This window comes from Crinia signifera, chromosome 1, assembly GCF_055691185.1.
Source record: "Crinia signifera chromosome 1, ASM5569118v1, whole genome shotgun sequence".
NCBI lineage: Eukaryota > Metazoa > Chordata > Amphibia > Anura > Myobatrachidae > Crinia > Crinia signifera.
The window spans coordinates 13,087,564-13,102,276 of record NC_139217.1 but is presented as its reverse complement, the minus strand read 5'-3'; the positions used below and the strand labels follow the sequence as shown (position 1 = coordinate 13,102,276).

The following is a 14,713-nucleotide window of genomic DNA, read 5'->3' as shown; positions in this document are numbered from 1 at the left end:
TCCTGGTATCCCCAGCCGCTGCTGATTCCCAATATCCGCTGCAGATTCCTAGTATCCCCAGCCACTGCCGATTCCCAATATCCGCTGCAGATTCCTGGTATCCCCAGCCGCTGCTGATTCCCAATATCCGCTGCAGATTCCTGGTATCCCCAGCCGCTGCCGATTCCCAATATCCGCTGCAGATTCCTATTATCCCCAGCCGCTGCCGATTCCCAATATCCGCTGCAGATTCCTGGTATCCCCAGCCGCTGCTGTTTCCCAATATCCGCTGCAGATTCCTGGTATCCCCAGCCGCTGCTGTTTCCCAATATCCGCTGCAGATTCTTGGTATCCCCAGCCGCTGCCGAGTCCCAATATCCGCTGCAGATTCCTAGTATCACCAGCCGCTGCTGATTCCCAATATCCGCTGCAGATTCCTAGTATCCCCAGCCGCTGCTGATTCCCAATATCCGCTGCAGATTCCTAGTATCCCCATCCGCTGCCGATTCCCAATATCTGCTGCAGATTCTTGGTATCCCCAGCTGCTGCTGATTCCCAATATCCGCTGCAGATTCCTGGTATCCCCAGCCGCTGCCGATTCCCAATATCCGCTGAAGATTCCTGGTATCCCCAGCCGCTGCCGATTCCCAATATCCGCTGCAGATTCCTGGTATCCCCAGCTGCTGCCGATTCCCAATATCCGCTGCAGATTCCTAGTATCCCCAGCCGCTGCCGATTCCCAATATCCGCTGCAGATTCCTAGTATCCCCAGCCACTGCTGATTCCCAATATCCGCTGCAGATTCCCAGTATCCCCAGCCGCTGCCGAGTCCCAATATCCCAAGCCTATTTCTAGTATCCCCAGCTGCTGCTGATTCCCAATATCCGCTGCTGATTCCTAGTATACCCAGCCGCTGCCGATTCCCAATATCCACTGCAGATTCCCATGATTCCCAGTATCCCAGCCACTGCAAATTCCCAGTATCCCCAGCTACAGGTGCTGAAGTGTGTGCTGCACGTTATAGCCGGGCTGCCGCTGTCCTGCTTATTTGTTGACACCAGAAACAAGATTATATGAGTATTACCCAATCTCCCCCTGTACCTGCCCCTAGGTCCCACCCCCTGGTCCTACCCCCTGTACCTGCCCCTTGGTCCCTCAACCCTGTACCTGCCCCTTGGTCCCTCCCATTGTACCTGCCCCTAGGCCCCCTCCCCATGTACCTGCTCTTAGGTCCCACCCCCTGTACCTGCCCCCTGGTCCCACCCCCTGTACCTGCCCCTTGGTTCCTCCCCCTGTATCTGCCCCTTGGTCCCTCCCACTATAGCTGCCCCCAGGTCCCTCCACCTGTACCTGCCCCTAGGACCCCTCCCCGTGTACCTGCCCCTAGGTCCCACCCCCTGTACCTGCCCCCTGCTCTCACCCCCTGTACCTGCCCCTTGGTCCCAACCCCTGCACCCGCCCCAGGGTTCCACCCCCTGTACCTGCCCCCTGGCCCACCCCCTCTACCTGCCCCTTGGTCCCTCCCCCTGTACCTGCCCCTAGGTCCCTCCCCCTGTGCCTGCCCCCAGGTCACTGCCCATGTACCTGCCCCTAGGTCTCACCCCTGTACCTGCCCCCAAGCCCCACCACCTGTACCTGCCCCCTGGTTCCTCCCCCTGTACCTGCCCCCTAGTCCCTCCCCCTGTACCTACCCCCAGGTCCATCCAATTGTATCTGCCCTCAGGTCCATCCCCCCAGACCTGTGCTAGGCCTCTTCCCTTGTACAAACACTCAGGTCCCTCCTCCTTTACCCTGGTCCTTCCACCTGTTCCTGCCCCAGGTCCCTTCCCCTGTGCATGCCCCAGGCCCCTCCCCCTGTACCTGCAATCAGGCCCCTCCCTCTGTACATGCAATTAGGCCCCTCCTCCTGTACCTGCAATCAGGCCCCTACCCTTGTATCTTCTACCAGGTCCCTTCAACTGTACCTGCCACCGAACCTGCACTAGACCCCTCCCCCGTACCCTGGTCCCTCCCCCCAGACCTGCGCTAGGCCTCTTTCCTTTGCCTGCAATCAGGCCCCTCCCCCTGTACCTTCTCCCAGGTCTCTCCGTCTGTACCTGCCCTCGGGTCCCTCCCTCTGGACCTGCACCCAGGCCCCTCCCCCTGGTCCCTCCCCCCCGGACCTGCGCTAGGCCTCTCCCCCTGTACCTGCAATCAGGCCCCTTCCCTTCTCCCAGGTCTCTCTCCCTGTACCTGTCCGCGGACTTGCGCTAGACCCCTCTCCTTGTACCTGCCTGCGGACCTGCGCTAGACCCCTCCCCTGTACCTGTCCGCAGACCTACGCTAGACCCCTCCCCCTGCACCTGTGCCTAACCCCTCCCCCTAGGTGGAAGCTCCTAGGAGATGTGCCCTGACCTGGTGTCGGCGTGCTCTGGGATCTGTATATTTGGCCGGGGTGATTAGTGCTGAATGCCTGGAATGTTTCCCATGCTTGGGTCTGAGCCCTGAGGAACATTATGTTCTGCCTGACCGGCTGGAACATGAATCACACGCAGCAATATTAGTCCTGCAGAGAGTTATATAATAAATACCTACTTCCAATACTGTCTGCTAATACAGAGCACACGGGGACTACTGGGGTGTGTACACGGGGACTACTGAGGTGAGTACATGGGGACTACTGGGGTGCATGCTGCGGGGATCAGCCAGGGTCACAGTAAGTTACACTATATACAACCCTACTGTCTGCTAATACAGAGCACACGGGGACTACTGGGGTGTGTACACGAGGACTACTGAGGTGAGTACATGGGGACTACTGGGGTGAGTACACGGGGACTACTGGGGTGTGTACACGGGGACTACTGAGGTGAGTACATGGGGACTACTGGGGTGAGTACACAGGGACTACTGGGGTGAGTACACAGGGACTACTGGGGTGCATGCTGCGGGGATCAGCCAGGGTCACAGTAAGTTACACTATATACAACCCTACTGTCTGCTAATACAGAGCACACGGGGACTACTAGGGTGAGTACACAGGGACTACTGGGGTGAGCACACAGGGACTACTGGGGTGCATGCTGCGGGGATCGGCCAGGATCACAGTAAGTTACACTATATACAGCCCTACTGCCTGCTAATACAGAGTACACAGGGACTACTGGGGTGAGTACACAGGGACTACTGGGGCGCATGCTGCGGGGATCAGCCAGGGTCACAGTAAGTTACACTATATACAACCCTACTGTCTGCTAATACAGAGTACACGGGGACTACTGGGGTGCATGCTGCGGGGATCGGCCACGATCACAGTAAGTTACACTATATACAGCCCTACTGCCTGCTAATACAGAGTACACGGGGACTACTGGGGTGCAAGCTGCGGGGATCGGCCAGGATCACAGTAAGTTACACTATATACAGCCCTACTGCCTGCTAATACAGAGTACACGGGGACTACTGGGGTGAGTACACAGGGACTACTGAGGTGAGTACATGGGGACTACTGGGGTGAGTACACAGGGACTACTGAGGTGAGTACATGGGGACTACTGGGGTGAGTACACAGGGACTACTGGGGTGCATGCTGCGGGGATCAGCCAGGGTCACAGTAAGTTACACTATATACAACCCTACTGTCTGCTAATACAGAGTACACGGGGACTACTGGGGTGCATGCTGCGGGGATCGGCCACGATCACAGTAAGTTACACTATATACAGCCCTACTGTCTGCTAATACAGAGTACACGGGGACTACTGGGGTGTGTACACGGGGACTACTGAGGTGAGTACATGGGGACTACTGGGGTGTGTACACGGGGACTACTGAGGTGAGTACATGGGGACTACTGGGGTGAGTACACAGGGACTACTGGGGTGAGTACACAGGGACTACTGGGGTGCATGCTGCGGGGATCGGCCAGGGTCACAGTAAGTTACACTATATACAGCCCTACTGTCTGCTAATACAGAGCACACGGGGACTACTGGGGTGAGTACACAGGGACTACTGGGGTGAGTACACGGGGACTACTGGGGTGAGTACACAGGGACTACTGGGGCGCATGCTGCGGGGATCGGCCAGGATCACAGTAAGTTACACTATATACAGCCCTACCGTCTGCTAATACAGAGCACACAGGGACTACTGGGGTGAGTACACGGGGACTACTGGGGTGAGTACATGGGGACTACTGGGGTGCATGCTGCGGGGATCAGCCAGGGTCACAGTAAGTTACACTATATACAGCCCTACTGTCTGCTAATACAGAGTACATGGGGACTACTGGGGTGTGTACACGGGGACTACTGAGGTGAGTACATGGGGACTACTGGGGTGAGTACACGGGGACTACTGGGGCGCATGCTGCAGAAATCAGCCAGGATCACACTAAGTTACACTATATACAGCCCTACTGCCTGCTAATACAGAGTACACGGGGACTACTGGGGTGCATGCTGCGGGGATCGGCCACAATCACAGTAAAGCTGGGTACACATATATACAATTGTTGGGCCGTTCTTTCGATCTGGGTCGGACAGCCGTTCAATTGTATATGTGTGTACGCTGTCCCGTACGAGCGATAAACGGCAAAAAACTGTCTTGACCGTCCATACTCGGTCGGTCGACGGTTCTTTGCTGTTTAATTTTCATCCGACAGGACGGACCCATATCGGTACAAAAGTGCAGTGTGTACGCACGTTCGACCGATATGCTGCCGTTCTTGCGACTATACTGCCAAAGCTGGAACGCCCATGTGGGCGTTCCAGCTTTGACTAAAAAAACAAAAACCGGCGTGGGGTCCCCCCCACAGCCGTAACCAGCACCAGGCTGAAAGAGCCGGGGCTGGTATTAAAAAATCAGTAAACCCGACAAATAGGGCTTCGCTGATTTTTTAAAACCAGCCCCAGGTCCGGGGCTGGTTCCCAAAATACGGGGGGACAAAATGACCAGGAGTCCCCCGTATTTAAAGAACCAGCCCCAGGCCAAACCAGCAAGCAGGGTAATGCCACAGCCGGGGGACACTTATTATATAAGGTCCCGCGGCCAAATCATTCAGCCTTCTGACCGGTCAGCCTGGCCAGGGGTCCTGGGGGAGTGGGGACCCCCCCCCCCCAATAAAGCCCCCCCCCCCCCCCCCCTCCAGGACTCACCTGACCAGGCTGAAGCCTGGTGCTGTCCCCAGTGGCCCTGTGCGGTGGCCACCGGGCTGATCATTGTGTAAAAAAAATAGAATAAAAACTATTGTTTTTTCCTGTGGAACTATGAGTCCCAGCAAGCCTCCCCCGCATGCTGGGACTTGGAGAACCACAAGTCCCAGCATGCGGGGCATTAAAGGGCCCGCTGGCACTTGTAGTTCCACAGAAAAAAAAATAGTTAAATAAATACACTCTGACACATTAGAAAAATAAAAGTTTAATATATACATTACACAAACACACTGATACTTACCTATCTTGAGCCCGTAGGTAGGTCCCAGGGTCCGGTCCGGTGGCTTGGTTCCGGGGCTGGTCCGGGTCCGGGGCTCCAGGGCTGAAGAGTCCGGGGTCCTGGATCCGTAGTAATCCAAAGGGGTACCTGGGGAAGCAAATCCTACTCACCTGTCCTCTGGCGCCCACCCCGGCATCTTCACTTCAAGACGTGCTGCTCCCGGCTTCTGTGGTACCCGCTCTGCCTCCGCTGTATACTAGAGACGCAGAGATCCTTCTTCCTCTGCGTCTCTGCTCAAAATGATTTCTGGCCAATCAGGAGCCGACTTTCTCACCACCCGCTGTAATCGTGACAGTTGGGAGGTATGCTCCAGGACTGCCTGCACGGTAGCTGACTGCATGTGTAGTGTCTCCCTCCAGGACTGCCTGCACGGTAGCTGACGGCATGTGTAGTGTCTCCCTCCAGGACTGCCTGCACGGTAGCTGACGGCATGTGTAGTGTCTAGACTGACGTGTGCACTGCCCACACTTCCATGCATCCAATGTGATAAGGGATTCTGTGCATTTCAGGCCTGATTCGGATCAGTTCGCTCCCCAGTGTGAACATGGTGACGCATATTCTCTTATGTGCATGGGCAAGGCTTCTGTGTGGGATTCTTCGGAGACTTGCATAGTCACCATGGCGCTCGCACGGGGAGGGGGGCAGGGACAGACAAGGGCAAGGGGACATTCACATGCGAACACTTTACATTTCCTGGCGGTGGGCACTTCTGCCTGGGGGGGGGGGGCGACGGGCGGCTGACATCTGCCCATCCAGTTCTCGGACTAGTGTAAGTCAGCAGAGACTGACTTTGATTTATGAGCACTGTAGAGATCATTCGGTCGGCGGGGATATTCTCAGTGTGGCGGGGATATTCTCAGTGTGGCGGGGGTATTCTCAGTGTGGCGGGGATATTCTCAGTGTGGCGGGGATGTTCTCAGTGTGGCGGGGATGTTCTCAGTGTGGCGGGGATGTTCTCAGTGGGGGGGGGATATTCTCAGTGTGGCGGGGATATTCTCAGTGTGGCGGTGGTATTCTGAGTGTGGCGGGGATGTTCTCAGTGTGGCGGGGATGTTTTCAGTGGGGGGGGATATTCCCAGTGTGTCGGGGATATTCTCAGTGTGGCGGGGATGTTTTCAGTGTGGCGGGGATGTTCTCAGTGGGGGGGAGGATATTCTCAGTGTGGCGGGGATATTCTCAGTGTGGCGGGGATGTTCTCAGTGTGGCGGGGATATTCTCAGTGTGGCGGGGATATTCTCAGTGTGGCGGGGATGTTCTCAGTGTGGCGGGGATGTTCTCAGTGGGGGGGGGGGATATTCCCAGTGTGGCGGGATGTTCTCAGTGTGGCGGGGATGTTCTCAGTGTGGCAGGGATATTCTCAGTGTGGCGGGGATATTCTCAGTGTGGCGGGGATGTTCTCAGTGTGGCGGGGATGTTCTCAGTGTGGCGGGGATGTTCTTAGTGTGGCGGGGATATTCACTGGGTGCTGGAGGCAGGCATTCACATGCCCGGGGCTAGGAGGCTCACTAAGCAGCAAACTGACACTGCTTAGCGAGCCAACCAGAACCAGGCCTTTCATCCATTGCCTTTGTTGCCACATTTCGCACTTTCAGTCTTTATTTACAGTACGGCATCTTATAATGAGTTGGTGAGACTCATCGTAGTGCTGTCCGCCCAATCACTCCGGCCGGCACCAGTGCATTGCACCGGCTGCACCACTGCTAGTTCCGCCACTGTCTGAGCGTCATTGCCATACAATGTTGTCAGTGAGCATCATTATTGCATGCGCAGTAACCTCTAAACTGCCCCTATCACTTCTGCCCTCTGGGGAATGAGTGGTGTAAGGAGTGCTTGCCAGATGAGTATAGCTTACATACATTAAGTGGTGGTATCTCTTTGTGCCCTTAGGACTATATACCATGATTAATCTCTCAGTCAGTCTGTGGGTCCTCTGCACAATATCTGCACTAGTTCCATGCTGGACCCAACAAACCCCACAGCCTACAAGCCGCTCCCCAAATCAAAGCAGCAGCCCGAAGTTCCGTCTGGCCGGGTTCCCCCGCAAGCACAATGAGGGGAGGATAGAAGTCTTTTATAATCAGGAATGGGGCACAATATGTGATGATGACTTTACAATGGAGAATGCTCATATTCTTTGCCGACACCTGGGATTTACAGAGGCAACTGGATGGACACACAGCGCCAAGTATGGGACAGGGATAGGTAAGTGCTGACTATGATGCCTCTGGTGTAAGGTATTGGTAAGTTCCCATAGCTGTACTTCTGGTGTAAGGTATTGGTAAGTTCCCATAGCTGTACTTCTGGTGTAAGGTATTGGTAAGTTCTCATAGCTGTACTTCTGGTGTAAGGTATTGGTAAGTTCCCATAGCTGTACTTCTGGTGTAAGGTATTGGTAAGTTCCCATAGCTGTACTTCTGGTGTAAGGTATTGGTAAGTTCTCATAGCTGTACTTCTGGTGTAAGGTATTGGTAAGTTCCCATAGCTGTACTTCTGGTGTAAGGTATTGGTATGTTCCCATAGCTGTACTTCTGGTGTAAGGTATTGGTAAGTTCTCATAGCTGTACTTCTGGTGTAAGGTATTGGTAAGTTCCCATAGCTGTACTTCTGGTGTAAGGTATTGGTAAGTTCCCATAGCTGTACTTCTGGTGTAAGGTATTGGTAAGTTCCCATAGCTGTACTTCTGGTGTAAGGTATTGGTAAGTTCCCATAGCTGTACTTCTGGTGTAAGGTATTGGTAAGTTCCCATAGCTGTACTTCTGGTGTAAGGTATTGGTAAGTTCACATGGTGATAACTCTAGTGAAAGTGATAGGAAAGAGATAGGTAAGTTCCCATAGTGATACCTCTGGTGTAAGTGATAAAACAGAGTTAGGTAAGTTCCAATAGTGATACCTTTGGTGTAAGTGATAGGAGAGAGATAGGCAAGTTCCCATGGTGTTACCTCTGGTGTAAGTGATGGGACATAGATAGGTAAGTTCCCATGGTGATACCTATGCGTAAATTTTAGGACAGAGATAGGTAAGTTCCCATTGTGATACCTCTGGTGTTTATTATAGGACAAAGATAGGTAAGTTCTCCTGGTGATACATCTGGTGTTTTATAGGATATAGATGAGTAAGTGTCCATGGTGATACCTGGTGTATATTATATGATAGATATATGTAAGTTCCCATGGTGGTACCTCTGGTGTATATTATAGGATATAGGTAAGTTCCCATGGTGGAAACCTCTGGTGTGTTATAGGATATAGATGAGTAAGTTCCCATGGTGATACCTAGTGTATATTATAGGATATAGATATGTAAGTCTCCATGGTGATACCACTGGTGTAAGTGATAGGACAGAGATAGGTAAGTTCCCATGGTGGTACCTCTGGTGTATATTATAGGATATAGGTAAGTTCCCTTGGTGGTACCTCTAGTGTATATTATAGAATAGAGATAGGGAAGTTCCCATGGTGGTGCCTCTGGTGTATATTATAGAATAGAGATAGGTAAGTTCCCATGGTGGTACCTCTAATGTATATTATAGGATATAGGTAAGTTCCCATGGTGGTACCTCTAGTGTATATTATAGAATAGAGATAGGTAAGTTCCAATGGTGGTGCCTCTGGTTTATATTATAGGATATAGATTGGTAAGTTCCCATGGTGGTACCTCTAGTGTATATTATAGAATAGAGATAGGTAAGTTCCCATGGTGGTGCCTCTGGTGTATATTATAGGATATAGATTGGTAAGTTCCCATGGTGGTACCTCTAGTGTATATTATAGAATAGAGATAGGTAAGTTCCCATGGTGGTGCCTCTGGTGTATATTATAGGATATAGATCGGTAAGTTCCCATGGTGGTACCTCTGGTGTATATTATAGGATATAGGTAAGTTCCCATGGTGGTACCTCTAGTGTATATTATAGAATAGAGATAGGTAAGTTCCCATGGTGGAGCCTCTGGTGTATATTATAGGATATAGATCGGTAAGTTCCCATGGTGGTACCTCTAGTGTATATTATAGGATAGATAGGTAAGTTCCGATGGTGACACCTCTGGACGCTGAATGTAAGCTCCAGTTCCATGCATGTGCATTAGGGTCGGATAAAGCCTCCCCGAGTGATATATAACCCTTATTTGTGTCACTCAGCTAGATCAGTGATACCTCAATGGTATAGTGCAGCAATGAGTACTATATAAAGGTAATGAGAACACAGAGACCACTCAGTGTTTACAATTTTGTTTTTAATTGCAAACACAGTAAATTCAAACAACAAATCTAATGGAATAATCGCATTATCGTAATAGAACTGTACATACAGTATATCAAATATATATATATATATATCAAACAGTAGTGTCTTCAGCGCCCTATTCTTGTAATGTCCATATAACATACACAGTAAAACAATAATAAAATCGAATACACTTCTGAAGTAGTTCTTTTGAAGAAATTTTTCTTTTTATTTTGAAACCGTGATCAGTACCCAACGCGTTTCGCCTCGATAAGAAGCTTCATCAGGGGTTTGTGATCTCTTATTAAGAATGCAACATTTAATACCCTTCAGGTCATATTTGGTAGTGGACAGATAGAAATATCTGTGTTGGCCCAATGAGTTTTTGGCCCAGATAGAACCTTAATTAAAAATAAATATTAAATGGAATTGTAAATTTCTTTAGAAGAACATCTATAAGAATGTGGTGGAATTTCTCCTAGGACTTAGTTGGAAGCATATCCAAAAATACAACCGTATTAGATCCACAGATTTAGGTAGATCCACAGGTTAAATTTCCCAAACCGTAGACTTCTGGGGTTAGTGACCATATATTTTTTGGAATAAATCCCTTAGGTGTGGGGATGTGTGCTCTCCTAGGGATCCAAGCAGCAAAATAAAAAGACAAATTTCTTCAAAAGAACTACTTCAGAAGTGTATTCGATTTTATTATTGTTTTACTGTGTATGTTATATGGACAAGAATAGGGCGCTGAAGACACTACTGTTTGGTATTGAAGGTGTTTTACAGTCCCAGCTAGTAGGGGATTGAGTGTCAACAGCGACCGATATAAAGTGTAAATATAATAGCGCAATTTTACAGATTTTGTGTTGGATATATATATATATATATATATATATATATATATACCAGTCATGGATCATCTATATGCCTATGAATATAATAGGGGTACCACCTGTGTCATACCATCTATAGAGTGTAGCAGGCGCCAGAGTAAAGAGGATGCTGATCATTCTTACACTGTCTGCCGTGGTGGTGATGGTGGCAGTGGTGTAGGGGTGAAGGGTAATCTGTGGTTTCCTTTTCCTTCATGAAGGTCGTATCTGGCTGGATAACGTGATTTGCTCTGGGTCTGAGAAGAGTATAACAGACTGCAATTCCCGTGGGTGGGGGAACAGCGACTGTACACATGAAGAAGACGCTGGGGTTATCTGCAAAGACGAGAGGATCCCGGGTTACGTGGAACCCAACACAATTGAGGTAATGACATCATCTGCAGATGTCTAAACCCAGTACCTCTCTGTCCTACATACAGTTACACCTAGGCCTGCTCTGTCCTATATATACAGTTACACCTAGGCCTGCTCTGTCCTATATATACAGTTACACCTAGGCCTGCTCTGTCCTATATATACAGTTACACCTAGGCCTACTCTGTACTATATATACAGTTACACCTAGGCCTACTCTGTACTATATATACAGTTACACCTAGGCCTACTCTGTACTATATATACAGTTACACCTAGGCCTACTCTGTACTATATATACAGTTACACCTAGGCCTGCTCTGTACTATATATACAGTTGCACCCAGGCCTGCTCTGTCCTATACATACAGTTACACCTAGGCCTGCTATGTACTATATATATACAGTTACACCTAGGCCTACTCTGTTCTATATATACAGTTACACCTAGGCCTGCTCTGTACTATATATACAGTTGCACCCAGGCCTGCTCTGTCCCATACATACAGTTACACCTAGGCCTGCTCTGTCCTATATATACAGTTACACCCAGGCCTGCTCTGTCCTATATATACAGTTACACCTAGGCCTACTCTGTACTATATATACAGTTACACCTAGGCCTGCTCTGTACTATATATACAGTTGCACCCAGGCCTGCTCTGTCCTATACATACAGTTACACCTAGGCCTGCTCTGTCATATATATACAGTTACACCCAGGCCTGCTCTGTACTATATATACAGTTACACCTAGGCCTACTCTGTACTATATATACAGTTACACCTAGGCCTGCTCTGTACTATATATACAGTTACACCTAGGCCTGCTCTGTCCTATATATACAGTTACACCTAGGCCTGCTCTGTCCTATATATACAGTTACACCTAGGCCTACTCTGTACTATATATACAGTTACACCTAGGCCTACTCTGTACTATATATACAGTTACACCTAGGCCTGCTCTGTCCTATATATACAGTTACACCTAGGCCTACTCTGTACAGGGTTGCCTACCCTCCCGGAATGGCCGGGAGGGTCCCGGAAATCGGGTCCCCCTCCCGGTCCCCCGGAAAGGGTGGCAATCCTCCCGCATATCCCCCCCAGCTCCTGCGATGTCATGTCATGTGTCCCTTGGCGGGGGGTCCGCAGGTAAAATGCCGCGATCGCGGCATTTTAGCCCCGCCCCCCGCAGTGCAATGACTGAAATACCGGCATTGCACGGCGGGGGGCGGGGCTAAAATGCCGTGACGCTGTAGACATGCCCCCAACAGGGCATCATCTGTGTGGCCACGCCCCCGGACCGCCTCTTTTTCCAGTCATGGATATAGCCCCGCCCCCTGCCTGACAGAGCTGGCTGCCCTCTCCCGGAGAGGGCAGCTCAAAAGTCGGCAACTATGCTCTGTACTATATATACAGTTACACCTAGGCCTACTCTGTACTATATATACAGTTACACCTAGGCCTGCTCTGTACTATATCATACCCTCCAACATCTGATGGGCAAAATTCGGTACACATCCAGAAAGGGGCGTGAACATGGGTAAAGTGGGTGTGGTCACTGGTAAAGGGGGCGTGGCCACCCCCTTTCCGAATGTGTACTGAGCATTTTTTTAATTGCATGACGTTAAGTTAACACACTGTATTCCCTCTGTTCTACGGTATTTAGGTACTGTATACTAAAGCAATGCAAGGCAGAAAGCTCTGCAACATGTGTCTGTGTATGTAATCTGAGGTTACACAGAGAGCTGACACGCAGCACAGTCATATACATCATCTGTTGCTCCTCGTTCTAACCCCCTAAGAGGACAAAAATGCAGAGAAAGTCAGTGTACACAGAGACATCCCCGCCAGACTCACTGTGATGGAACCGGGATGAGACCCTTCAATGTGAACTTAGATAAACTGCACACACACAACATGGTCCCTTCCCGGCAATGCATCGGGTCACCTGACGTCACTACTGGGCGGGGCTATATTAAAGAAGCAGATACCCAGTTGCTGTTGATAATCAGGAGGAGGGTGGACGGGTCCCTGACGGAGCCGCCTGACGTCAGCGCACCACCTGCTGACCGCAAGCGACGCACGCTGGCCGCAATGGAGCACTGGGAACGGCTGATCGCCGACCAGAGAAAGAAGGAAATTAGAAGAATGTACTGAAAAATCGGTACATCGGTACACTTTGATTTTTGCCGGTACAGACCGTTAAAAAACGGTACTGTACCGGCAAAATCGGTACAGTTGGAGGGTATGCTATATATACAGTTGCACCCAGGCCTGCTCTGTCCTATACATACAGTTACACCTAGGCCTGCTATGTACTATATATATACAGTTACACCTAGGCCTACTCTGTTCTATATATACAGTTACACCTAGGCCTGCTCTGTACTATATATACAGTTGCACCCAGGCCTGCTCTGTCCCATACATACAGTTACACCTAGGCCTGCTCTGTCCTATATATACAGTTACACCCAGGCCTGCTCTGTCCTATATATACAGTTACACCTAGGCCTACTCTGTACTATATATACAGTTACACCTAGGCCTGCTCTGTACTATATATACAGTTGCACCCAGGCCTGCTCTGTCCCATACATACAGTTACACCTAGGCCTGCTCTGTCCTATATATACAGTTACACCTAGGCCTGCTATGTACTATATATATACAGTTACACCTAGGCCTACTCTGTTCTATATATACAGTTACACCTAGGCCTGCTCTGTACTATATATACAGTTGCACCCAGGCCTGCTCTGTCCCATACATACAGTTACACCTAGGCCTGCTCTGTCCTATATATACAGTTACACCCAGGCCTGCTCTGTACTATATATACAGTTACACCTAGGCCTACTCTGTACTATATATACAGTTACACCTAGGCCTGCTCTGTACTATATATACAGTTACACCCAGGCCTGCTCTGTCCTATACATACAGTTACACCTAGGCCTACTCTGTACTATATATACAGTTACACCCAGGCCTACTCTGCATACCTCCCAACTTCTGTGTTGCGCGAGCGCCCGAAAAGGGGGCGGGGTGTATGCAAATGAGGGTGCGGCTTATGCTAATTAGCCGCAACCTCATTTTTATACGAGAATAGACGCTGTGCGCATGCGCACAGTGTCTATTCTATTAGATTGGGGGTCTCCCAACTGCTACCCCCCGCAGCGGGACAATGCCTGCCGCGGGTGGGACAGCGGGACAGGACCCGAAAATCGTGACTGTCCCGCTGTAATCGTGACAGTTGGGAGGTATGTACTCTGTACTATATATACAGTTATACCCAGGCCTGCTCTGTACTATATATACAGTTACACCTAGGCCTGCTCTGTTATATATATACAGTTACACCTAGGCTGCTATGTCCTATATATACAGTTACACCTAGACCTGCTCTGTACTATATGTACAGTTACACCTAGACCTGCTCTGACTTATATATACAGTTACACCTAGGCCTGCTCTGTCCTATATATACAGTTACACCTAGGCCTACTCTGTACTATATATAGTTACACCTAGGCCTACTCTGTACTATATATACAGTTACACCTAGACCTGCTCTGTCCTATATATACAGTTACACCTAGGCCTACTCTGTACTAAACATACAGTTACACTTAGGCCTGCTATGTACTATATATATACAGTTACACCTAGGCCTACTCTGTTCTATATATACAGTTACACCTAGGCCTGCTCTGTACTATACAGTATATACAGTTGCACCCAGGCCTGCTCTGTCCCATACATACAGTTACACCTAGGC

The 14,713-nt window shown here is 49.9% G+C and overlaps 1 protein-coding gene across 7 annotated transcripts in view; it reads left to right on the top strand.

Moving 5' to 3' along the window:
• Window positions 1-14,713, top strand: part of LOXL3 (lysyl oxidase like 3) — a 95,294-nt gene that overhangs the window by 43,489 nt on the left and 37,092 nt on the right. For all 7 annotated transcript variants that reach the window (XM_083179043.1, XM_083179049.1, XM_083179027.1 and 4 more), the window contains exons 2-3: window positions 7,342-7,656; window positions 10,773-10,936. In XM_083179043.1, coding sequence (XP_083035169.1) covers window positions 7,353-7,656; window positions 10,773-10,936 — 468 coding nt within the window. In that variant the 5' untranslated portion in view covers window positions 7,342-7,352. The remainder of the gene's footprint in view (window positions 1-7,341; window positions 7,657-10,772; window positions 10,937-14,713) is intronic.